The sequence below is a fragment of the Oncorhynchus tshawytscha genome, linkage group LG03 (genome assembly GCF_018296145.1).
Source record: "Oncorhynchus tshawytscha isolate Ot180627B linkage group LG03, Otsh_v2.0, whole genome shotgun sequence".
Taxonomy (NCBI): Eukaryota; Metazoa; Chordata; class Actinopteri; order Salmoniformes; family Salmonidae; genus Oncorhynchus; species Oncorhynchus tshawytscha.
In genome coordinates this window covers 68912980-68939300 of record NC_056431.1, presented here as the reverse complement: position 1 = coordinate 68939300, position 26321 = coordinate 68912980, and the positions used below count along the sequence as shown (strand labels likewise).

Genomic DNA, 26321 nt, shown 5'->3' with positions numbered 1-26321 from the left:
CCCGCTAGCTACATTACAGCTAACTGTGGATGGATATGAAGGGTAACTCCTCCAACTGAGGATGTCTAGATATTTAGGTAAACCCCCTCTGTCCCTCCTCTCCTCCCCCTGCAGCTCTGGCATCAGGCGGTGCTCTTCCCATCACCTCGCTGGATGGGAGCGGTAACCTGCTGTTCGCCAACACCTCCGCCGGCAGCACCCCCAACCTGATGCAACCCCTCTTCCTGAACCCCCAGAACCTGTCCCTGCTCACCACCAACCCTGTCAACCTGGTGTCAGCCGGAGCTGCTGGGGGAGGGGCCCTGCAGGTCTCAGCTGACCACCAGGTCACCACGGCGACTGTACCAGTTCCCGCCTCCACCATCACCACTGCCTCCAGGGCCCAGTGAAGCTGGAGGCCTCAAATGGAACCCTATGCCCTATTTAGTGCACTACTCTTGGTTAAATGTAGCGTACGATATGTCTGGCTCTGGCCATATTAGGGCACTATATGGGGGAATAGGGCTGTTGTTTGGGATTTGGCCTTAGACTAATGGCTCTACCCACCTGTTCCTCTTCTTCCTTCTCTCTGTCATCTGTCATTATTTAAATATTTTGCTGCCACCAAAAAGAAACCCTCTGTGAAGCGGGTTGGAATTTATTTTTTAAAAATGTTGGTCTTTTTTCCATTCTCTCTTCCCTAGTACTCCAAAAATGTTGGTCTTTTTTCCATTCTCTCTTCCCTAGTACTCCAAAAATGATGTTTTTTGTCGTTGGATGCGTCAGGTCACACAGGAGGACTGGGGCGGCCATTTTCTGAGGCATGATCGTCTTGAACTCTATGGTTTGTGCTCCTTGTGTGACGCCTGACCAACGTGTTGGGAAAGTAAATAACAGAGAAGACCCACCTTTTCTACTCCGTCACCTTTTTCACAAGTAGAGATCTTTCTCTTCCCTGTTCAGAACTTATTCTGAAGTACTTCTAACCAAAAATGTGTGATTTTTACTTTTAAAAATTTTATTCTAACAAAAATGATTTACTACTAAGTTCACAATCTACATCATCACTAAAAGGGGGGTTTGTGCGTCTCCCCTGTCTAGGTTGAGTTTATAGTGTCGGAGGCTCTGTTGGAAAGGCCTCAGCACGAATATCAAAGTTTTATTTTAGAAGCGTTCTCGTTTTAGTTTGTTTTCTCTTGTTTTTATGTGAGTGGACATTTTCAGAACTTTACGTCTAACATTAAGTTTTAACTGCTATATATATAATTAGTTTTATCGTGGTTATAAGGCTTTAAAAATCTAGTAATAATAAGTGGCTGATATATAACGGTTATCGTTGCTTTAAGGAACAGGGTTAGCTGCGTGGTCTCGCTCTGGTCCTCTCGGTCTGGTAACACTGAGTTTGACATTTCGCAGTAGCCCAGTGGCCATGGAGCATTTGTAAATGGTAGTCTAGGTGCGGACCATAGACACTGATATAAGAACTGATAACGCTTAGAGCTTTAACCCGGGTTGCATATGGACCCATGTCTGTGGGGTGGTGGTTGCGTGTTGTGGGGTTCATGGTGGTGGTGGGGGGTCAGGGTTCACAGTTCAGGGGTCAGGCAGTATAGGGGCTAAGTGGTTGTGACCTTTACAGCTCAGGCAAATACAGATGCCTCAGTTAGCTGTATGATACATGGAGTTCTGTGACTGAGTGTTCTCTGACGGGCTGTCTGTATGGTTGCCATGCCAACTGGATGACGTTGGTGTGCGGTAGATGGGGACGTTGTGTATATTTGCTGAGATATTTTTCATTTTTTTTAATGCCATTGTTTTTTTAATGCCACCAATGAACTGCAGTCTGCCTGTTTTGAAAGACTTAAACATTCTGTCATGTTTTCTAACATGTTTTATGGTCCTTTATTTCTGCAGTCTTTTGACTGGCTTACTTCAAATATACCAAAAATATTTGTTAAAACTAGTGCTGTTTATTGTCAGTGTAGCTTAGCCTAGTCCTAATATTTATGAGTACAAAATCTCTCTCTCTCTACACACACAACAGGAGATGAAATGCAATATGTTGATGATCACTTTCCAAAGACAAACGTATTTTTAAATTTGACTATGGCTCTCCCAGCTCAGCTTTAAAGTAGCAGGGCAAATAACCAAAAAGAAAGGGATGGGAAGATGGGAGGTCAGGTGTCTCCCTGAATAATGTTCATATATTTGAGGGGTGTTTAGGTTTGAATGGTAGCGGTTATATGATATCAATGGGTGCTTATCCTCTAGGCTCGGTCTCGTTTCTCTACATGTTTCCACCTATGATGATATGGCAGACTGTCCGGACCCTTTCTAGACTGGCATATCCGATGGGCAACAGTTTGGACTGTAGTCAGGCTTTCAATAGTCTGGTAAGGGCTGTCCATTTTGAGTTTTTCTACTAATCCTCAGCCATGAAATAAAAAGCTTGAACCAAAGTCGTTTTCTCACTAGCTGCTGTGCCTGTGTGAGCCAGCAAGTGCTGTTCACACGATCACTATTTTACATAATACTACTACTGACAAGTTTTCTCCTCTTAAACCCACCTGTGTGCATCCCCCACCTCTAACCCGCTTCTAAGGAACAAGGATATTTTGGCTTTAATGACCAGCTGCTTTAACTTAGAATGGAGGCAAATGTTCTTCGTGTTTTCTTCTTCTGGCTTTGTGACCACATCCTGTTAGCAGGTCTCGATTTCTTGTGGTTGAAGCCTTCTCTCCTTACCCTCAATGCCCAGCTAGCTTTACTATGGGGAGCTCATCCACTGGCAGCACCAGTAAAGACGTTTCGGACCAAGATCCTGACCTGTAACCAAGCAGCGTAGCCTCTGTGCTGCCCTTATCGAACTGCCCCTTTTCAGCACACAGCAATAGTGTTGTTCTGTCGGCCCTAACATAACCAGATTAATGACTGCCTAGTTTGAAAGCAGAGAATTGGCTCCACGCTGTTCAGTTTTTGTGCTCCTTTTTCACCCGTGAATTACTTTGACTAAATACCTCAGCAGCACTTAGACATTAGGTTCTCTAAGAAATCTGACACCCGCTGAATATTATAGAATGTACAAGAACTGTATGGCTGAATTGTACAAGATGGCAAAAAAGAGTTATCGTTATCTCAAACTAGGACAAACTACTACTGCTGTTTTCTAGTACTACTACTTATGGGTATTTCCAGGTTTTAACAGTTTAACATTATTTTGTGATCCTTCTTGCCAAAGCAAAGCGAAAGCCTTTCTCTCTGCGGCTGGGTTGATGTCTCCATGCTGCTCACTTGGCTGGTGTTCTGTCCGAATGGGACTTGTCGTTCTATTTGTAGTCCTGTTTGTAGTCATTCACCAGTCGTGAAGTGCGGTAGCTAGGTGAACCAGTGTCCATTGGCACCATTGGAAGTTAATGAAATATTTATCTGCGGAACGACTAAAGAATAAGAGAAAAAAAGCTTTTTTTCTCTCTTCATTCTATACATATATATATATATATACACAACACATGTAAGATATTCATATTTTATATTTGAACTAGTATGTTATCAAGACTGAATGTGGTGTTTTGTCATGCTTATATTCAAAAGACAAAAAAATGTTTTTTTTTATTAATCATAGCAATTTTGAAAAACTTTCAAGACCAAAAACTTAGACCGCACCCCCTTGGTGCATGAATCACAGACACCTGTAGCCATCACGTGTGGGTGTGGTCTGTTGAGTGGGAGGGGCTTGCTCTGGTGCTCCTATTGGACAGTCCCCGTTTGTGCTGTTACTAGGGGAAACAGACTGAAGCGCCTAATCTTTCATTGTCTTTTTTGTCTGTGTGTTTGGTTTACTATGGACTTGATTTGCTGTGCTGTTTTTAACAATTGTTTTAGATTTTTTTTTAAATTACATATGCCTTTAATTGTTTTGTATAGCACGAGAGGGCAAGATCACTGGCTTCCTTAGTTTGACAAAATATGAAAATGATAATTTACGCCTTATCGTTATTTAGAAGACAAAAGCATTGTAGCATATGTTTGTGTGAGAGTAATCTAGTGAGAAGAGGCTGCCTCCTCGCTATCTTTTGTGTTTAGCTAGCCTACTCAGTGCATAGTTCTTGGGCTTGTGCTGTTCTGGCACAGTTATGTTGCTACCTATGACTTTAGGGGTGACTTAGACAGGTGGCAATACCTGTAGGAAAGGCTTTACTATTAACTGAACTCCAGCAGAGGTGTGTGTGTGTGTGTGTGTGTGTGTGTGTGTGTGTGTGTGTGTGTGTGTGTGTGTGTGTGTGTGTGTGTGTGTGTGTGTGTGTGTGTGTGTGTGTGTGTGTGTGTGTGAGAAAGGAAGAGCTGACTGCAGACCACAACGGTGCATTTGTTTTCAGCTTACAGATAAAGTATAATGATAAGAGCATTCAAGGAAGATGGGAATGAGAATATGGAACAGTAGCTGAGTGTGTCAGTGATCCATTGCCTCTTTGTTGGTATGCGATGGTGCACCAGTGAATCCTATGGTTTGCTATATTTAATTATAACCTGTTGTGATGGCTCAGTCAGTGGATCCTTCAAACATACAGGATCTTTGTGCGTTAGAGTGGATCCTCTTTGATACAGTTTTATTGTGTTTGGTGCCGTTGTGGATCTGGATGTCTCTCAGGTTTGTCTGATGCTCTAGAAGTGGTTCTGTGTGGTGGGTGTAAAGGTTTAGTAAAGGGAGAGGGCAGCGAGACACCAGGAAGTCTGGGGTAACTAGCTTGGTTAAGGGAGCTGCTGTATACCTCATTTTTAGCTCAAGACTGAGTGAAACTTGCTTTAAATCTACTTTAGTAAAGAAAAATATTAAACTTAAGAAAAAAACAAAAACATAAACAACACCAAAAACACATGGTCCTATCAGAGAAGCTCACAAATGTCTGTTTTAAGAGTACAGAGTGTCATGACAGCTGCTGCCACCGGGGGGAGACAGGACATACTCCAGCACTTAAGAATGTCTGCTTCTCTTTATTTTTTACAAGAACAACATCATCATCGCTCACGCTAAACACACAGTGACCTCTCACACCTCCACCTCCTATTATAATGCTGAAAGTATACTCACATTTCACTTTTTAGTAGTATGTACTTGATTTATCCCAATCTTATTATGTTTTCTATGATTTGACAATCCTGTCCTTTTTTATATTCTTATTTAGATTGTAAATGTAGATGTTGGTGTGTCTACTCACCTGGTGGTGCACTGCCTCGCTGCACTCTCTTTCCTGTGGTAATGTTAACCAAAGACTTCCAAAGTGATTGTATATGGACTAGACCATCTCTCACCCCTCCGCCTCATCATCCCACGAGAAAAGACATGCAGCTGTGCTCACACACGCTCTTCCCTGAGCACCTGTAATGTCGATACGCCTGTATGGCAGAGCTGTGTGTGCGTGCGCGCTGCGGACACAACAGGCACCTGTAGCAGGGCCTGTGGGGGAGGATAGGTAGAGTTTCGAGGGGCAAAGTGAGGTTCTCTGATAGACAGATCAATTATCCAATCCCGTGATGGCTGGGTGATGTTTGTTAATACACATTGAGGGTGCATCCTGTGCACGCTGTAAAGGCTCAGGAGTCACTTTTTCTGTCCCTCTGTCTGTCTCTGTCTGTCTCTGGGACTGTTGCTAGGACACACCTTTTCCGTCTCAAAGACGGTCACAAAAATACACGGTTTCTGCTTCTTTGGATACAGTGCATCTGTCTGGCTCCCTATCTGTGTATTGTAGTTGCCAGGATACATTGTCTCTAGGATACAAATTCTCTGGTTCTTTCTCTCTGTCTCACCACTGTTTTCTTTCTTTCTCTGTGTCTCTCTCTTGCTTCTTTCTCCTGCTGTGACACTATGCATCATGGTCCTTCACTACACATGGCCTGATTGGCTAAGCTCTTTGGTCAATGGAGTCCCAGGGAAACGTTATATGATGCTTTATTCCAAGTGGGGGAGTTGTAGGATCTCACAAGCGCTATCCCAAAGCAAAAAATATCCAAATAATGTTTGACAAACGCAGATACCAAAGATAACTCTCTCTGTCCTGTCACTCTCTCTTTCTCTCTCTCTCCCTCTTCCTCTTTCTCTCACCCTGCAGCTTGTGTATTAAGAGATAAACCCAGCACTGGCTTTAGCCCTAGCCCCAGTAATTCCAAAGCTTAGATGTATATTTTGGTATATTTCTGAGAAATCTAAATGGGGAAAAAAAGTATGTTGTTTTAAAACAACAATCTTGTCTGTTTGGTGTATCGATCTTTTTCTGTCACAGCATGGAACTAATTGCAGAATTGTCTTACTCTTGGTAGATTAAAGATATAGTATTTTTGTATGTTTTGGGGTGTGTAAAAAAATTCTGTGTGTGTGAATATATCAGTTAACACGGCCCAAGTGTCAATGGTTTAAAAAAGAAAACTAGCAGAAAAATACAATAAAAACAAAAGGTCAACTTGTAAATATTACTTCTGTTTGTGGATTTTTGAGAAATGCATTCTGTAAAATCATTGATAATTCTCCCTCTGTAAACCAAGCTTGGGCTAAACTAAAGGAATGTGCCCCTTTTATCTTCTGACTAGTTTTTCCTCTGAGTACACCATCTGTCACTCTAGAACTCTGGGAGCCATGCTGCCGTTGTGACTCGCGGTTCCACTGTTACATCATGGACTAGAACACTGCTCACTGTTGCCACGGGGACACATGCCTCATATCCAACTAAGAACCCCCCCAGACATGGCGGTTGGCAGCATATAGAACTATAAAGATTGTGTAGAACATTAAGTATGTGAATCAGGATACATGGTAGATTTGATGCATTTGTCTGCTGTATTTTTGTTTTAGTTTTTTATATGTATATAAAGATGAATCTTTTACTGTAACTGTACAGTTCTCTTTTGTTGTAAATGTCATTAAACCATTTTCCAGGTGTTTTAACATTGGAACGTTCCAGTCTTTTATTACGGTCATAATGTTGACATTACCACATACAGCCATAGATGGACTTAACAAATGACATGATAATACACATTGTCAAGACATGTACACTTTTCTGCTGAGTTGTAATATGCAATAACAGGCCAGGGAGTTGAGCTCAGGGGTAGAACACTGTTATGCACATAGAACTCGGGAAATAATCTAGAAGGTACTCTTCAGAGATTGGATCAGTGCAGGGCAGAGCTGCAAGTGGAGTTGACTGCTGCCTCCGTGCCCAGGGCTGACTGGGTCAGATCAGTGTGGAGGTAGTGGTGGGGCAGTGGCCCGGGTCTGGGTCTTTGCACTGAGAGGCTGGGGGACTTGGGCCTTCTTGTTCTTTTTGTGAGCATGTAAGGAGAGAACCCACAGGAAGAAAGTGTAGGAAGGTTAATATCCTTCAGAGTTCATCTACAGACGGGTCACATTTCACATTTGAGGTGCCCTAGTTTTGTCTTCCTTTACTCATGTAAGTTTGATAGCAGCTTTATGACACCCTGATGACTATCCATACTCCAAGGAGTGGATATTTCATCTTTCCATCTCGCAAATGTATATAACCTATGCATACACTACCCTGATTATTTCAAACTTCTATGTCACACGTTGATACATAGTGGAGATGGACAGTTATTTCCTAAATGGCTAACTGGAGAGACGCAATCCGAAGCGGTGCAGCCAGCGGGTTTCTCCACGCATCGCGCCGACAGAAACAAACATCTTTCTGGTAAGAAGACGGGGGGGGCGTATGCCTTATGGCCAACGTGACATGGTGTGATGAAGGAAACATACAGGAACTCAAATCCTTCTGTTCACCTGATTTAGAATTCCTCACAATCAAATGTAGACCGCATTATCTACCAAGAGAATTCTCTTCGATTATAATCACAGCTGTATATATCCCCCCAAGCAGACACATCGATGGCTCTGAACGAACTTTATTTAACTCTCTGCAAACTGGAAACGATTTATCCGGAGGCTGCATTCATTGTAGCTGGGGATTTTAACAAGGCTAATCTGAAAACAAGACTCCCTAAATTTTATCAGCATATTGATTGCGCAACCAGGGGTGGAAAGACCCTGGATCATTGTTACTCTAACTTCCGCGACGCATATAAGGCCCTGCCCCGCCCCCTTTCGGAAAAGCTGACCACGACTCCATTTTGTTGATCCCTGCCTACAGACAGAAACTAAAACAAGAAGCTCCCACGCTGAGGTCTGTCCAACGCTGGTCCGACCAAGCTGATTCCACACTCCAAGACTGCTTCCATCACGTGGACTGGGAGATGTTTCGATTGCGTCAGACAACAACATTGACGAATACGCTGATTCGGTGTGCGAGTTCATTAGAACGTGCGTTGAAGATGTCGTTCCCATAGCAACGATTAAAACATTCCCTAACCAGAAACCATGGATTGATGGCAGCATTCGTGTGAAACTGAAGGCACGAACCACTGCTTTTAATCAGGGCAAGGTGTCTGGTAACATGACTGAATACAAACAGTGCAGCTATTCCCTCCGCAAGGCTATCAAACAAGCTAAGCGCCAGTACAGAGACAAAGTAGAATCTCAATTCAACGGCTCAGACACAAGAGGTATGTGGCAGGGTCTACAGTCAATCACGGACTACAAGAAGAAACCCAGCCCAGTCACGGACCAGGATGTCTTGCTCCCAGGCAGACTAAATAACTTTTTTGCCCGCTTTGAGGACAATACAGTGCCACTGACACGGCCTGCAACGGAATCATGCGGTCTCTCCTTCACTGCAGCCGAAGTGAGTAAGACATTTAAACGTGTTAACCCTCGCAAGGCTGCAGGCCCAGACGGCATCCCCAGCCGCGCCCTCAGAGCATGCGCAGACCAGCTGGCCGGTGTGTTTACGGACATATTCAACCAATCCCTATACCAGTCTGCTGTTCCCACATGCTTCAAGAGGGCCACCATTGTTCCTGTTCCCAAGAAAGCTAAGGTAACTGAGCTAAACGACTACCGCCCCGTAGCACTCACATCCGTCATCATGAAGTGCTTTGAGAGACTAGTCAAGGACCATATCACCTCCACCCTACCTGACACCCTTGACCCACTCCAATTTGCTTACCGCCCAAATAGGTCCACAGACGATGCAATCTCAACCACACTGCACACTGCCCTAACCCATCTGGACAAGAGGAATACCTATGTGAGAATGCTGTTCATCGACTACAGCTCGGCATTCAACACCATAGGTCATCAAGCTCGAGACCCTGGGTCTCGACCCCGCCCTGTGCAACTGGGTACTGGACTTCCTGACGGGCCGCCCCCAGGTGGTGAGGGTAGGCAACAACATCTCCTCCCCGCTGATCCTCAACACTGGGGCCCCACAAGGGTGCGTTCTGAGCCCCCTCCTGTACTCCCTGTTCACCCACGACTGCGTGGCCATGCACGCCTCCAACTCAATCATCAAGTTTGCGGACGACACAACAGTGGTAGGCTTGATTACCAACAACGACGAGACGGCCTACAGGGAGGAGGTGAGGGCCCTCGGAGTGTGGTGTCAGGAAAATAACCTCACACTCAACGTCAACAAAACTAAGGAGATGATTGTGGACTTCAGGAAACAGCAGAGGGAACACCCCCATCCACATCGATGGAACAGTAGTGGAGAGGGTAGCAAGTTTTAAGTTCCTCGGCATACACATCACAGACAAACTGAATTGGTCCACTCACACAGACAGCATCGTGAGGAAGGCGCAGCAGCGCCTCTTCAACCTCAGGAGGCTGAAGAAATTCGGCTTGTCACCAAAAGCACTCACAAACTTCTACAGATGCACAATCGAGAGCATCCTGGCGGGCTGTATCACCGCCTGGTATGGCAACTGCACCGCCCTCAACCGTAAGGCTCTCCAGAGGGTAGTGAGGTCTGCACAACGCATCACCGGGGGCAAACTACCTGCCCTCCAGGACACCTACACCACCCGATGCTACAGGAAGGCCATAAAGATCATCAAGGACATCAACCACCCGAGCCACTGCCTGTTCACCCCGCTGTCATCCAGAAGGCGAGGTCAGTACAGGTGCATCAAAGCTGGGACCGAGAGACTGAAAAACAGCTTCTATCTCAAGGCCATCAGACTGTTAAACAGCCACCACTAACATTGAGTGGCTACTGCCAACACACTGTCAATGACACTGACTCTACTCCAGCCACTTTAATCATGGGAATTGATGGGAAATTATGTAAATATATCACTAGCCACTTTAAACAATGCTACCTTATATAATGTTACTTACCCTACATTGTTCATCTCATATGCATACGTTGATACTGTACTCTATATCATCGACTGCATCCTTATGTAATACATGTATCACTAGCCACTTTAACTATGCCACTTGGTTTACATACTTATCTCATATGTATATACTGTACTCGATATCATCTACTGTATCTTGCCTATGCTGCTCTGTACCATCACTCATTCATATATCCTTATGTACATATTCTTTATCCCCTTACACTGTGTATAAGACAGTAGTTTTTTTTTGGAATTGTTAGTTAGATTACTTGCTCGTTATTACTGCATTGTCGGAACTAGAAGCACAAGCATTTCGCTACACTCGCATTAACATCTGCTAACCATGTGTATGTGACAAATAAAATTTGATTTGATTTGATTTGATTTAAATGTCATGTTCCATGTGAGTGACCTGATGGACTCTTACCCTCCCCTTGGACATGAGCACCTGGTAGTCATCATTTCCATCATCTTTTATCTGGAGGGCCTAGAGGACAAAATACAAGTTCAATATTAAGAGCTTGTGGAAGTGGATGAACCTTTCCAAAACACTGGCTGCGTTCAGGGTCTCGGTGTTCTGCAACGTCTCAGCACGCTAATAAACTTGTGGTATAAAGAGAAGTCTTTACCTGGTATGTGTCGCTACTAGCTTCCTGTTTGCGCTTCTGAGAAGGACAACCACAAACAAACACATTAGCAAGACTGTGAGGATCATGAATATCTGTACACGGAATTAGAACAAGGCCTCTCTCACACACCAGCCATAATAGTCCACTCACTCACCCGTCTAGTAGCTGCAGACTGTTGGTCGTCAGCATTAGCACCTGGCTGGAGTTCCTTAAAAAAAACATATATTCAGAATGTCAGTACCATGTCATGTCCATGATCACACACACACACACACACACACACACACACACACACTTGAAAGGTATGGGACATTTTAGGGAACTCACTGCATGGGTGGGGTCCTCTTTGGGTTCAGGTGAAGACTTATACCACTACAGACAAAGACAGATAGAGATGAGGGAGAGCGAAAATGAGAGAGATGAGAGAGGGGAAAGCAGAGATAATGCGAGAGGGAAAAACAGAGAGATAATGAGAGAGGGGAAAGCAGAGAGATAATGAGAGCGAGATAATGAGAGAGGGGAAACCAGAGACAGAAGAGATAATGACACTCTTCTATGTCCATGTACAGTATCTATAACACATCCTCTTACAGTATTTAATTGTAGGGGAACATGCCTCTGTAATTACCTGTGTACAAACTCACCTCCACTGTATACACTTGAATAACTAGTACCTGACCAGTGGTAGACAGTCTGTATTGTGACCCACCTTGGCTCTGACGAAGAGCAAGGTGGTGATGATGCAGTAGAAGAGCAAGATTCCATCCAGTATGTAGCAGATGGCTGGTTCAGTCATTGAAGCCTCTGCAGGCCACACAGAAGACCAATAACCATTAAAACACAGACAGGGCACACAGACGAGCACAGAGTCAGTCATTCAAACACAAGACGAGTGCAGAGGAAGAAGGGAGTAAAATATATAATTCTAAACTAGGTGGTTCGAGCACTGAATGCTGATTGGCTAACAACCGTGGTATATCCGACTATACTACGGGTATGACAAAACATTTATTTTTACTGCTCTAATTACATTGGTAACCAGTTTATAACAGCAATAAGGCACCTCAGGGGTTTGTGGTATAAGGCCAATATACCACGGCTAAGAGGTGTATCCAAGCACTCTGCGTTGCGTTGTGTGTAAGAACAGCCCTTAGCCTGTTGTAAATTGGCCATATATCACGCCTCGTCGTGCCTTATTGCTGAAATAAACACAGTCAGTAGAACAGGTGCATGGATACTGAACTAGAAGAACAGGTGCATGGATACTGAACTAGAAGAACAGGTGCATGGATACTGAACTAGTAGAACAGGTGCATGGATACTGAACTAGAAGAACAGGTGCATGGATACTGAACTAGAAGAACAGGTGCATGGATACTGAACTAGAAGAACAGGTGCATGGATACTGAACTAGAAGAACAGGTGCATGGATACTGAACTAGTAGAACAGGTGCATGGATACTGAACTAGAAGAACAGGTGCATGGATACTGAACTAGTAGAACAGGTGCATGGATACTGAACTAGTAGAACAGGTGCATGGATACTGAACTAGTAGAACAGGTGCATGGATACTGAACTAGATGAACAGGTGCATGGATACTGAACTAGAATAGGGTAGTACTGAACGCAGGGTTATACCCCAACGCAGGTGGGCATTTTAGTAGAGTACTCTAAAGTAAGAAACAGACACCCTGTCATCGCGAAGACAAAACGACCCTGTAGACAACTGTCTTCCTGTCAGCGCTCTCTCTCTATCTCTTTCCCCCTCTCTCCCTCTTTGTGGTTTGTGTCTGTGGAACTCAGTATGTAGTTCAGTGGTTTCTACAGAAGCTGCGTCGTGACAAATTGAGCCTTTGGTGGTGTAACTGCTTTTTTGGGGGCATTTAGTTGTGTTACTGTCTCTCATCTGTCTGTGACTCTCTGTCTTTCTGGTAACTTTGAAATGAACAAAGCTTTCATGTTCTACACAGACGCAAAAATAGATGCGTAGAAACGTAGCCACTCAATAACCCACACGAACAGCTAGCACAGAGCAATAGAGCTCCTGGAACCTTCTCTCTCTCCTGACCAGGGGGAGGACACTTTTCATACCCAGGGCAGAGCGCCTCTGTATCACAGGAGGTTGGTGATGGGAGGACGGTTCATAATAATGGATGGAATGGAGTGAATGGAATGGTATCAAACACTTGGAAACCATGGAAACTGTGCATTTGATGTGTTTGATACCATTCCATTCAGTAGTGGTGTGGGGTAAAATCACTGGGGAAGCTAAGCCAGAAAAAAAGGTGTGAGGGAAAATTGTATTGTCTGAAGAGATAGCCTTGAATTGTACACAGCATCTCCTCTCACTTTATCTTGGTTCGTGCCATTATAATCAATGGCCAGTAAGGAGAATTAAGTAAAACCACAAGTCCAAATCCATCCATGGCTAATTTAGGAAAGGGACAATTTTAGGTAGCTAGCTAGCTACTGGAGGACAACAACACAAAACAAGTTTCTGTTAGTGACGTATGCTCTTGATGCGATGTGATTGTAGTGAAGACAAACTGGCTTCCCTTGAGACTTTTTTTGGTGCACCAGGATCATTCACAGGTGAGCTTTTTTTTTATCAAGGGAGGCCAAATGCTCGCTGTCTTCCCTTGCCCTCAATGATACCGGCGTACTATTTTAGACCAGACAGCATCAGATATATGGCCTACACGTACAGAGACAGAGGGGCGCTGTTTTGCTCGCTCGGATGCCTTCTCTGGTGAGATACATTCAGCCTCTTGTGAATTGAAAAACTTTTTTGGAGTAGCCTGGCTTCCCTTGGCATCCATGAACACACACCACTGATTCTATTTATTCCGTACCAGTCATTACTATGAGCCCGTCCTCCCAAATTAAGGTGCCACCTGGTGGGAGAGTAAAAATCTAGCGCGCTGGACAGAAAATAATACACTGTAGTACAGGAATCTTACTATCTGGCCACACTAAAAAGTACAGAAGTCAAAACTTCCTAACCAAACAGACACTTTAACGAACTTGCCCTAACCTTGCCCTAACCTTAACCTTGACACTAAATTCAGGTCAAACACCTCCGTTTTGATGGTATTGCCATTTCTGTCCATTCCACCATGGCTAGTACGTGACTCCCATGGTACAGCTGGATTGGTACTTACCTGCAGAAGACACAAGCTTCAGCATCACCACAACACCTATCCTCCATGGAGCAGTCATTCTCCCTTTTTTCCTCTCTTTCCCTCTGAGAAAACAAGTGATGATCTCTCTCTTTCTGTCCTGGGGTGAATGATGGCGGTGGCTCTAGAAGGCTCTCTTGGTTAATCTCTTTCTAGCCCTCCCTCCCTCTCTCTTTCGCTCTCTCGCACACTCTCTCTCTATCGCTGATGACAGGAAATGGCTGCACTGACACCAATATCTCTGCCCCTCTCTCTCTCACTTTCCATCATTCTCTCCATCTCTCTAAGCATCTTCTTCCTCCCTAAGCATATTTACTTGTCTTTGTCTTTCTCGGTTTTCCCTTCTCTTTATGTCAGTGTCACTTCCTTGCTCAAACCATCATTCTCTGACAGGTGGCCTAGCGGTTAAGAGCGTTGAGCCAATAACTGAATGGTTGCTGGTTTGAATCCTGCAGCCAACTAGGTGAAAAAAATATGTCTGTGCTCTTGAGTAAGGCACTTAACCCTAATTGCGCCTGTAAATTGCTCTGGATAAGAGTCTAATAAAAGACTAAAATGTAAATGTATCTATCCCCTTATCTCTTAGGATTTGTTAATCCAGAGTGTAGGTTCACTAGGCTGTCTCTCCATTTGTTACAGTTGTCATGCTTTAACAACAGACTGTCTATGAATCTAAAAATCAGAGAAGAGAAATTACATTAGTTCAAAGACCATGGTCTCTGCTCTTTTACGGTGTCATGAGTCATCTTCTAAAGAAACTGATTGCTTCCTCCAGCAATAGTAAAGAATAATGTAAGCATTACTGTGCTTATTGGCACAACCTGATGGTTAGACCTGCAGGAGCCTAGATTTGGCTCATGTTGTTACAGCCCACAGGGCACGTCAAAAAGACGCGTAATCTCCCCCACCACGGCAAAGTGCCAGCTCCAGTATTGTGGACAGTGAGCAAGGATATCAAATTATCATCACGTTTCAAAGTTATGAAGTTATGCTTCAGAATAACTTGCACTCTCTAGGATGTACCATTGATATCAACAGGTGACATTATCTTAGCAGTTAAATGCATCTTTACTCATCTGGAGCTCATCTTTCTACAATGAGTTTCCAAGTCGGACATTTCTCAGTTTCCAAGTTGCCTATATGTTATGGTGGCTGTGGTGTAATGATGCCCTTGTGAAATGCTGTGGTGTAATGATGCCCTTGTGAAATGCCTCATTACCACAAGACAACTTCATCTTGACCTTGGACTCTGGTAGGCCAAGCTGTCCTTTCCTGTGTATGACCAGAGTATTTCAGTATTTCCTCATCCCTGGTTTTATATATTATTGACCAGAATGGAGGTTTGTGGACTCGTCAATAGGCTTAATTAAGGTGAAGAAGGGGGTAAATAGCATGGGGAAGCCTTTCGACATCCCTGTGTGAAATGCCCCCTGGCATCATCTGATGATGGAAGGTGGATTGCTACTGGTCTGAATGATGAGGGAAAATGCTCTTCAAATGTGACATGATGATAGTGAAGAGAGAGGGAGAGATGAAGTAGACCTGGGCATACACCTGCTTTCAAAACTAATAAGATGTTATTTGTTCTTTACTTTTTGTATATCGAGAAAACTGTATCATTGTTATTACAACGAGGCAACTTCCTCGACCAAAAATACCTAATACAGAATGTGCCACTGGTAATCTTCAGTGCAACGTTGTATTCAGCTGTACTGTAACTCCACAGCTGTTATCTTTATATATATATATATATATATATATACACAGTTGAAGTCGGAAGTTTACATACACCTTAACCAAATACAATTAAACTCAGTTTTTCACAATTCCTGACATTTAATCCTCGTAGAAATTCCCTGTCTTAGGTCAGTTAGGATCACCACTTTATTTTAAGAATGTGAAATGTCACAATAATAGTAGAGAGAATGATTTATTTCAGCTTTTATTTCTTTCATCACATTCCCAGTGGGTCAGAAGTTTACATACACTCAATTAGTATTTGGTAGCATTGCCTTTAAATTGTTTAACTTGGGTCAAACGTTTTGGGTAGCCTTCCACAAGCATCCCACAATAAGTTGGGTGAATTTTGGCCCATTCCTCCTGACAGAGCTGGTGTAACTGAATCAGGTTTGTAGGCCTCCTTGCTCGCACACGCTTTTTCAGTTCTGCCCATTCATTTTCTTTGTAAGTATGCTTGGGGTCATTGTCCATTTGGAAGACCAATTTGCGACCAAGCTTTAATTTCCTGACTGATGTCTTGAGACGTTGCATCCATTTATCCTGATAATTTTCCTCCCTCATGATGCAATCTATTTTGTGAAGTGCACCAGTCCCTCCTGCAGCAAAGCACCCCCACAACATGATGCTACCACCCCCTTGTTTCAGGGTTGGGATGGTATTCTTCGGCTTGCAAGCCTCCCCCTTTTTCCTCCAAACATAACGATGGTCATTATGGCCAAACAGTTCTATTTTTGTTTCATCAGACCAGAGGACAATTCTCCAAAAAGTACAATCTTTGTCCCCGTGTGCAGTTGCAAACCATAGTCTGTTTTTTTTATGATGGTTTTGGAGCAGTGGCTTCTTCCTTGCTGAGCGGCCTTTTGGGTTATGTCTATATAGGACTATATAGCATGATGTTTCCACCCCCATGCTTCACAGTAGGTATGTTGTTCTTTGGATGCAACTCAGCATTTTTTGTCCTCCAAACACGACGAGTTGATTTTTTTACCAAAAAGTTATATTTTGGTTTCATCTGATCATATGACATTCCCCCAATCTTCTTCTGGATCATCCAAATGCTCTCTAGCAAACTTGAGACGGGCCTGGACATGTACTGGCTTAAGCAGGGGGACACGTCTGGCACTGCAGGATTTGAGTCCCTGGCGGCGTAGTGTGTTACTGATGGTAGGCTTTGTTACTTTGGTCCCAGCTCTCTGCAGGTCATTCACTAGGTCCCCCCGTGTGGTTCTGGGATTTTTGCTCACCGTTCTTGTGATCATTGTGACCCCACGGGGTGAGATCTTGCGTGGAGCCCCAGATCGAGGGAGATTATCAGTGGTCTTGTGTGTCTTCCATTTCCTAATAATTGCTCCCACAGTTGATTTCTTCAAACCAAGCTGCTTACCTATTGCAGATTCAGTCTTCCCAGCCTGGTGCAGGTCTACAATTTTGTTTCTGGTGTCCTTTGACAGCTCTTTGGTCTTGGCCATAGTGGAGTTTGGAGTGTGACTGTTTGAGGTTGTGGACAGGTGTCTTTTATACTGATAACAAGTTCAAACAGGTGCCATTAATACAGGTAACGAGTGGAGGACAGAGGAGCCTCTTAAAGAAGAAGTTACAGGTCTGTGAGAGCCAGAAATCTTGCTTGCTTGTAGGTGACCAAATACTAATTTTCCACCATAATTTGCAAAAGAAATCATTAAAAATCCTACAATGTGATTTTCTGGATTTTTTTTTCTAATTTTGTCTGTCATAGTTGAAGTGTACCTATGGTGAAAATTACAGGCCTCTCTCATCTTTTTAAGTGAGAGAACATGAACAATTGGTGGCTGACTAAATACTTATTTGCCCCACTGTAGATACTTTTGTACCTGTTTCCTCCAGCATCTTCACAAGGTCCTTTGCTGTTGTTCTGGGATTGATTTTCACTTTTCTTATCAAAGTACGTTCATCTCTAGGAGACAGAACGCGTCTCCTTCCTGAGCGTTATGATGGCTACGTGGTCCCATGGTGTTCACACTTACGTACTATTGTTTGTACAGATGAACATGGTACCTTCAGGCATTTGGAAATTGCTCCCAAGGATGAACCAGACTTGTGGAGGTCTCCAATTTTTTTCTAAGGTCTTCTTGGCTGATTTATTTTGATTTTCCCATGAGGTCAAGAAAAGAGGCACTGAGTTTGAAGGTAGGCCTTGAAATACATCCACAGGTACACCTCCAATTGACTCAAATTATGTAAATTAGCCTATCAGAAGCTTCTAAATTCATGCCAAAATTTTCTGGAATTTTCCAAGCTGTTAAAAAGCACAGTCAACTTAAACTTTTGACCCACTGGAATTGTGATGCAGTGAATTATAAGTGAAATAATCTGTCTGTAAAAACAATTGTTGGAAGAATTACTTGTGTCATGCACAAAATCCTAACCGACTTGCCAAAACTATAGTTTGTTAGCAAGAAATTTGTGGAGTGGTTGAAGAACAAGTTTTAATTACTCCAACCTAAGTGTATGTAAACTTCTGACATAAACTGTATATATATATATATATATATATATATATATATATATATATATATATATATATATATATATATATATATATATATATATATACTAGCATTAGCACAATGACTCAAAGTCTATATATATATATATATATAGAAATATATATAGTAGATACCATAGACTTCGAGTCATTGTGCTAACGCTAGTAAGCATTGGTTCACACTGTTTACCTCTAACTTCCTTCATACTGGATGCAGAGAAATAAACATGGTATCCATGAGTTCATCTGACTCTGGGTCAGTAGATAAAGGGCTTCATCTGACTCTGGGTCAGTAGATAAAGGGCTTCATCTGACTCTGGGTCAGTAGATAAAGGGCTTCATCTGATTCTGGGTCAGTAGATAAAGGGCTTCATCTGACTCTGGGTCAGTAGATAAAGGGCTGATCCTGAAGTATCCCTTTAAGACACATGTATTGACTGTTTTTACAGCTTTCTTATTTAAAGAATGTATAATGATCATAATGTACTGCTCAAACTCCCAATAAAAAAAATTGTGAATTATTAGTGAATTTACATGTATGAATATGAAATTATTCCATTAGCACAATTACATTTTGGACGTAAAATGTATTTTTCTTTATCCTTTAACCCAGCAGCACATTCTCACATAATAAACAAAAGTCACCAATAATATTTATCAATAATAAACGTACAAATATCTTTCCATAATCTCTTTACATGTAGGAAATGTTCAAATCAATGCAAAACTGTTTCTGGATGCTCATCACAAAAAGTACAGTTAAGCAATAAGTCACAAGGGGGTGTGGTATATACCACGGCTAAGGGATGTTCTTATCCAGTACCTGGATACAGCCCTTATCGGTGGTATATTGGCCATATACCACAAACCCCCGAGGTGCGTTATTTCTATTATAAACTGGTTACCAACGTAATTAAAGCAGTAAAAATAAATATTTTGCCATACCCGTGGTATACGGTATGGCTGTCAGCCAATCGGTATTCAGTGCTCGAACCACCCAGTTCATAATGAATGTTAATATGCTGTTATCTGTAGCCCCACAGCTGTTCAACGTCAACGAATCCCAGCTCATGTGATTATTCTGGGCGGTACTTAAACTCTTGATCACATGACCGTTGTCGCTTCTTCCTGGTGCAGGAATCATCCGTGGTATGTGACGATCCAGACACTCAACGAAGACCAATTTAATCAGCGCCAACAAAACCGAAAAAGAGAAAACAACACTGAAGGAAAAGGGCACATTTCTGAAGATTTGTTTCGTGAGGATTCTAGCTTGCGGCAGCAGAGAGAGCACAAGCCGTGAGCGTACGTTGTTGCAAGTAAAGCTCTCTTACTGCCCTTCGTTCCTGTCGCTGGACCGTGTGCATGTTGTGATTCGCCCCTTGCCTTGACAAACAACTTAACAAAAATGACACAACAACATAGCCGCAAGCAACCTTTGTCCATTGCATTCATCGCGCTTTTAGGTGAGTATGGTGATTCTGGATGGACGCAGTAAATACAACACCGTACATATAGAAATGGTAGCTCATACACCATAATTCGGTATTCAACCTATTTTTACCTTGCATGATGGTTATTTACCTTGCATATGATGGTTAAACATGGTTCTACGTTTTCCAGATGACTTGCATTTCTGCCTTAGATTATGTATTACAGGTCGATGCGAGACCAGACAGAGTTGTTTTTCTTGCTTAGTGGCTGGTTGACAGCTCGATCGGCAGGTCAAGAGGTGTAGGTGGGCTGTTGTGCAATGGGACCCTCACGTGATATCAAAAGCGCTGTGCCTAGTGTTAAAAACAACAGGCTATGCTTTTTTCATTTATTGATGACATTGCACTCATTTTGTTTTGTTTACTCGCTGATTGTTTCTTGGCAAGTAACCTTTTTAGCTTGGGCTAGAAGCTGGTGGTCACGTACTGAGTAGCCCATTTTACCAAAGGCCAGCAGATGGTGCTATTGGGTCGTTTCATTTTACCGTTCAAAGGGGATCCATGCAGCTGGCTTATCCCCCATTGATGGGTTCATACGTAAAACATTTTCCATCCAGGCTGCAAATGTGTTGCGTTTCTCAACTTGATTTAATGTCGAAGGTGGGGGGGGGGAAATGAAAGTATGCCTGCTTTCTTTATGGAACACCCTTTTTCACCACCATGTTAGATTAGCCGAAGGGATTTTCCAAGAGTGGGGAAAACCAGTCAGTCCCCGCCTGATGCCTGGGCGGGCATCCATCACGACCAGCACACAGCATGAAACCAAAACATAAATGGCGAGACACAATGATCCCACCCTCACCTCTGATTGGAGGACTTCAAACATTTTACACTGTACATTTTGTGTATATAATTATACCAACACATCAATTCTACTCTTCAGACTTCCACAGATCAACTAATCTTTCCCAATTAAACATAATTCTACCATGTCTTCTCCCAATACATCCCTCCATTCTCCCATTGTGTCTCACAGGGGACTTGAACCTCCCCATCTGCAACACTTCTGCCGAAATTGCCTCCGAAGATAAACATTTTACCAGAGAGCACAATGATATTTCCTATTGACTGCCTGTGGTCCTTCAACTCCCCCAGTAATACAATATGCAGGTGTAACTGACCCTGATAATATGGCATAATAACCATTCCTGGACTTCACTCCAAAAACAAGCCACCGATGGACAGTACTAGAAGGGATCCTCTATTGATTGTTGCCTTAGGGCAAAGTCTGCACCAGTCTGTCTTGAATACCCCATAAACTGAGCCTTCTTTTTGTAATGAGAATTTTAAATAAAAGCTTAAATTGAAAATAATGAATTGATACGTCAATTGTTTAGTATATCAGTCTGCTGTTAGCAGAGTTGCCAACAACCGGATGCATCCGGTTTTCGGGAATACAGCTAATTCAACTTAGCTCAGGTGTTTATTTGACGCTTTCTACGTTCGGTTACCCTTGGTCTGAACACTGTATGCAATGTCAGGAAGTAGTATTAGCCACCATAGCATAGTGGTGGAAAATGGTGTTTCATAAGAAAGTATGCATATCCCCCACCCCACCTTCTTGCCATTAAATCAAGTTAAGGAGGAAATCGATGCCTTTGCAGCCTGAATGGAGAATGTTTTATGCACGAACTGGTCCACAAGCATTTTGCTACACCCGCAATAACAACTGCTATATATGTGACCAAAAACATTTGATTTGAAGGGATATGAGTGTATAGCCAGTTGCATGGATTCCCTTTGGGTGTTAAGATGAAATGACTCCATAGCACCATCTGCTGGCCTTTGGGCTAGGCCAAGGCAAGCTATTAGATATCGATCACATTTGCACAGCCTGTCTTTGTAATATTCTCTTTGTAGGACAAACTGGGCCTAAATGTAGCCTAAATGTCAAGATATCAGGGAGTGTGATAGTTGAACAGATGAGTGAGCAGAAGGCGTAAACAGATCAATGATACAGGGGAACTGAGTGTGACGACACCCTGACGAAGGCTGTTAAAACGCCGTGGTTTGATCATGAAGATGTATAATCAACTTCAATTGTCCTCAGAGTTGCTGAATATTTGACATTTCAGGTTTCTTCATATTCATACACCTTGGTTCCGAATCAAATGGTATGTGTCACACGCGCCAAATACTACAAGTGTGGACTTTATCGTGAAATGCTTGCTTACGAGCCCTTCCCAACAATGTGAAGTTAATATATTTATAAGGAATAAAATACACAAGAATGGCGCTATATACAGGGATTTCTAGATTTTTGTGCAGTGGTATGAGGTAGATATGTACATGAAGGCATGGTAAGGTGACTAGGCAACAAAATGTAATAAGAATAGTGGTAAAATAAAGAGTATAATAGTGTTTGTTGGTATGGATGTTTTTATGCATGTGTGTGGTCCTCTGTAGCTCATTTTGTAGTGAATGGCGTTTTGCGACAGCCAGGGTAGTGGGTTCGATTCCCGGAAGTACCCATCCATGAAATGTATGCACGCATGCCTGCAAGTAGGCCGTCATTGTAAATAAGAATTCGTTCTTGCCTAGTTAAATATAGGTGTTTTATTTTTTTGTAGTGTTTTGGATAAAAGCGTCTGCTAAATGGCGTTTATTATAATATTGTGTGAGTGTGCATAGAGCCAGTGCAAAAAAGGGTCAGATAGTTCATTAAATGGTAACCTAGACTATTTAGCAGTCTTATGGCTTGGGGATAGAAGCTGTCTCTGAGCCTGTTGGTCTGAGAGCTGATTCTCCGGTACCGTTTGCCAGACAGTAGCAAAGTGAAGTCTTTGGTCAATTTTTCGGGCCTTCCTCTGACACCCCCTGATATAGAGGTCCTGGATGGCAGGGAGCTCGACCCCCTAGTGATGTATTTGGCTGTCCGCACCACCCTCTGCAGCATTATGCAGTTGAGGGCGGTGCATTCACCATACCAAGCGGTGATGAAGCCAGTCAAGATGCTCTCGATGGTGCAACTAACTTTTTGAGGATCCGAGGGCTCATAACAAATCTTGTCAGCCTCCTTAGAGGGAGAAGAAGCCGTCATGCTCTCTTTACGACTGTCTGGGTGTGTGTGGAGCATGCTAAGTCCTTGGATGCCAAGGAAGCTCTCGCCCCGCTCCACTACAGCCCCATGGATGGGCGTGCTGTGCCCTCTTTCACCTGTAGTCCACGTTCGGGGAGAGGGTTGTTGTCCTGGCACCAAACTGCCAAGTGTCTGACCTCCTTGTAGGCTCTCATCGCTGTCGTTGATCAGGCCTACCACCGTTGTTTCGTCAAAGCAAGGCACTCACTAGTATTTTTAATCTGCACAGGCCGGTAAGACAGACATCAGCTGAAGACGATGTAATTGACACCAGTAGTGGCGTCTCCTCGGAAGCCACGTGAGACTAGGATTGTAGAAATGAGCAGACCTGCTTCTTCATTCCAATGGTTCTTTTGTGGTGTGACCCACTAAAGCTTTTGGAATTTGTGGACAGCCACATCAATGGAATCAGCAGGTTTTGTTGTTGGCACAACCCAGTCTGCCATCACATAAAAGGATTTGGCCATAACATTACTCCAAAGTTACTGACCTACACAGTGGTTGCATCGCTATAGTCTCAAATGGCTCCTCAGCTCTTCTCCTTCATCTGCACTTATCTAATATCTTATCTACCCCACATGATGGGTGAAAGCAACAGTATGGTGGTGAATGCATACAGAGGTTGCTTGTCAACTTCTTTCACGTCTGTGCAGATCCAGGAAAGGAGGTGAGGAGAGGAGGCCTCTTAAACTATTGAAGACTTTTACCAGCCTCCAGCTAAGGATCGAACAGTGCCGTGTCTGTCTATCCATCTGTGGTTGTCTTGTTACGTCACTACAGCGGTCACGATGCATCAGAGCTTTGCTGCCACTGACGCTCCGCCCACGGCTGCCCCTCAAACCACGGCTCCGCCTCCTGCACCCCCGGCCCGGCCCAAGAGAGGCAACTACACTGTAACCAACGGCAATGGGACCGCCTGTCTGATGGCCCGCATGGGACTGCAGCTCAATGTCAGCTTCAGCTCTGCCTCTCTCAATAAGGTACACACACAGACTTGCACATACTTTGAAACCTAGCACCTCTCAGACAGTCTTGTTTTATTAACCTTGTGGGACACACACAATTAATTCCGATTCAAAATCCTATTATTCTTAACCTCTAAACTGAACCTTTTTAACCCTAAACCCCCTAGGAATAGCCTTTTTTCCTTTGTGTGGACCAGGAAAATGTCCCCAGTTGGTCAAATGTTTGTTCACTATTTTTGTGTAGACTTCTGGTCCCTACAATTATAGTTAAACATGTCCACACACTGCCCTGTCTTGTTGTCCTGTGTGTGCGCAGACTGTGCTAGAGGTGGTGAACCTGCAGCCCAACCTGACTAAGAGCTCAGGGTCATGTGACTTGGACAGCGCCACCCTACTGCTGAAGGCTGACGAGAATGCAACCAGCCTCACCCTCGTCTTCTCCCTGGTCAGAACTCTTGTTTGACATTTTTTGTTTCTCTTTACTGTTCTGTCTGCCACTTAGTGCTCTCTTGCTCTTTATCTTCATTTCTTCTTGCATCCATTAATGCATTAGTACACGCAGTAAGGTTTTCTGTATCAGTAGTAGAAGGCTTTTGGCACTAACACCTGACTGCCACAAGATGGAGCCTCATGAACAAGCTGAGGACAGGCACTCGTGAACTATTGTTTCAGTCCTGTGTGTGGTGTAGATACTGTGTGGCGTCACTAGTTCTCTTGTGTCTGCAGAATGCCACGTCCAGTAAGTACCACCTCAGTGGAGTGACCCTGTTGGCAGCCTGGCCGGACATGCATGGTGAGTCTGGATCCAACAATCACCTGATGTAGTGAATAGTACCTGCATATAATGAATCTGTCTCCTCATACAACCCCAATCTGCAGTGTTGAAACCCCTCTATAATCCTCCTTTTGCCACACTCTTCCATCCCCATCATTATTCTAATGTCTCTTTCCATCCTTTCTTTATCCTGTTTCACATCCCAACCATTACCCCCCGAGCTGACAAGGTAAAAAAAACTTTGGTTCTGCCCCTGAGCAAGTCAGTTAACCCACTCTTCCCCAGGCGCCGATAACGTGGATGTCAATTTAAGGCAGCCCCCCGCACCTCTGATTCACAGGGGTTGGGTTAAATGCAGAAGACCTACTTCAGTAGAATGCATTCAGTTGTACAACTGACTAGGTATCCCCCTCTCCTTTCCCCCGATCTTCCCTTTCTTACCCCACCCATAACCTCTCTCCCTCCTTCCCACCATTATCTCTCACTCTCCCTGTCGTCCCTCCAGTGCCCTTCTCAGCCAGTAACCGTAGTCTGGACTACCTGCGTGGTACCCTGGGGCGTAGTTACATGTGTCGTGAGGAGCAGACTCTGGCTGTGACTGTCAACTTCTCTCTCAACACCTTCCAGCTGCAGGTGCAGCCCTTCGGCCTCAAAGGGGACCAGTTTGGAGCAGGTACTGTGGGTTACCACTTCATGTGGTACTACTTCAGTATGGGACTGTGGGTTACCATTCAAAGTGTTAATGTTTCAGGAGGGGATTGTTATCAACATTTCTGAGATTGGAATAATACATTCTGGTGATTATCATTCCATCACATTTATTTATTGATTTCTTGTTTTTCTCCACGTTCCCTCGCCTGCTCTTCGGTGTCTATAATTCCCGCTCTCTCACGGTCTCTCTCTCTCCCTCTCCAGCGGAGGAGTGTCAGCTGGATGAGGATGACATGTTGATCCCCATCATCGTGGGCGCTGCGCTGGCTGGCCTGGTCCTCGTCGTTCTCGTGGCCTACCTCATCGGCAGGAAGAGGAGCCACGCTGGCTATCAGACCATCTAAAATCACTTCCTATCAACTGACACCCCCCCAAGAGCCAGAGAGCGCAAGCCCGCCCCATTTTACCCTCCAGCTACTAACAATCACCTGGATTGACTGAACCTCACTGCGACCCTTAAACTGAACTTTCCCCAATTCAGTTGGTCTCATCTTAGAATCCTTGCTGCCCCATCCTCCCCTCTGAACTCTCACTAGCCCCACGTTGGGTATCCATGGGGTTGATATGCGCTTTCAGGACTGAACTGCTCCTTTGTATGAAAAAAAAAAAAAAGTGGGAATCTGCTGAGATTTGAATTTACATAACGAAACACTCTTGACAGTAGAGCTTTTCACGGATCCATCTATACTCGAGACCTGATCCAGAATTCAAAATAATGTCACTGGTTGAATCTGAACATATTATCACGGGTAGGCCTACATGTAACTTTAATGTACTTGTCCGGAAGAGCCCGTACAGATCCAAACGCGACTGCTACAGTAGAGAGAAATGTAGAATTTATGCTGCTGCTCTTTATGCTGCTGCCACGAGAGTGGCGCTTGTTAATGTTGTTCAGTCATAAGTTAACAAGGCTACAATAGGCTAGTCATAGAGCCTTCCTGTGTGGCAAAAGTTAGGAGATATATAATTACAAGTTAAAGGAGAGGGATGGGCT

At 43.7% G+C, this 26321-nt stretch overlaps 3 protein-coding genes across 9 annotated transcripts in view; 2 read left to right on the top strand and 1 right to left on the bottom strand.

Moving 5' to 3' along the window:
- The window catches only part of LOC112242335 (POU domain, class 2, transcription factor 1), a 36928-nt gene extending 30009 nt beyond the window's left edge, over positions 1–6919 (top strand). For all 5 annotated transcript variants that reach the window (XM_042319897.1, XM_042319895.1, XM_042319896.1 and 2 more), the window contains one exon: positions 115–6919. In XM_042319897.1, coding sequence (XP_042175831.1) covers positions 115–389 — 275 coding nt within the window. In that variant the 3' untranslated portion in view covers positions 390–6919. The remainder of the gene's footprint in view (positions 1–114) is intronic.
- LOC112242439 (high affinity immunoglobulin epsilon receptor subunit gamma) lies at positions 6815–20022 on the bottom strand. 3 transcript variants are annotated; one of them, XM_042319899.1, is made up of 7 exons: positions 19889–20022; positions 11569–11663; positions 11187–11231; positions 11014–11067; positions 10860–10895; positions 10658–10717; positions 6815–7294 (listed from the first exon to the last, which is right to left on the bottom strand). In XM_042319899.1, the coding sequence occupies exons 1-7, from the start codon at positions 19908–19910 to the stop codon at positions 7214–7216; spliced, it is 393 nt and encodes a 130-aa protein (XP_042175833.1). In that variant the 5' UTR covers positions 19911–20022; the 3' UTR covers positions 6815–7213. The 3 variants fall into 3 exon arrangements, with proteins under 3 accessions (XP_042175833.1, XP_024266122.2, XP_024266125.1); XM_024410354.2 differs by lacking the exon at positions 19889–20022 and adding an exon at positions 19250–19365; XM_024410357.2 differs by lacking the exon at positions 19889–20022 and adding an exon at positions 14023–14332.
- LOC112224657 (lysosome-associated membrane glycoprotein 1-like) lies at positions 19411–25983 on the top strand. Its single transcript, XM_042319898.1, has 6 exons — positions 19411–19770; positions 23657–23856; positions 24158–24286; positions 24568–24634; positions 25122–25289; positions 25532–25983. Exons 1-6 carry the CDS (start codon positions 19713–19715, stop codon positions 25669–25671), a joined length of 762 nt encoding a protein of 253 aa, XP_042175832.1. The 5' UTR covers positions 19411–19712; the 3' UTR covers positions 25672–25983.
- The last annotated feature ends 338 nt before the right edge of the window (positions 25984–26321 follow it).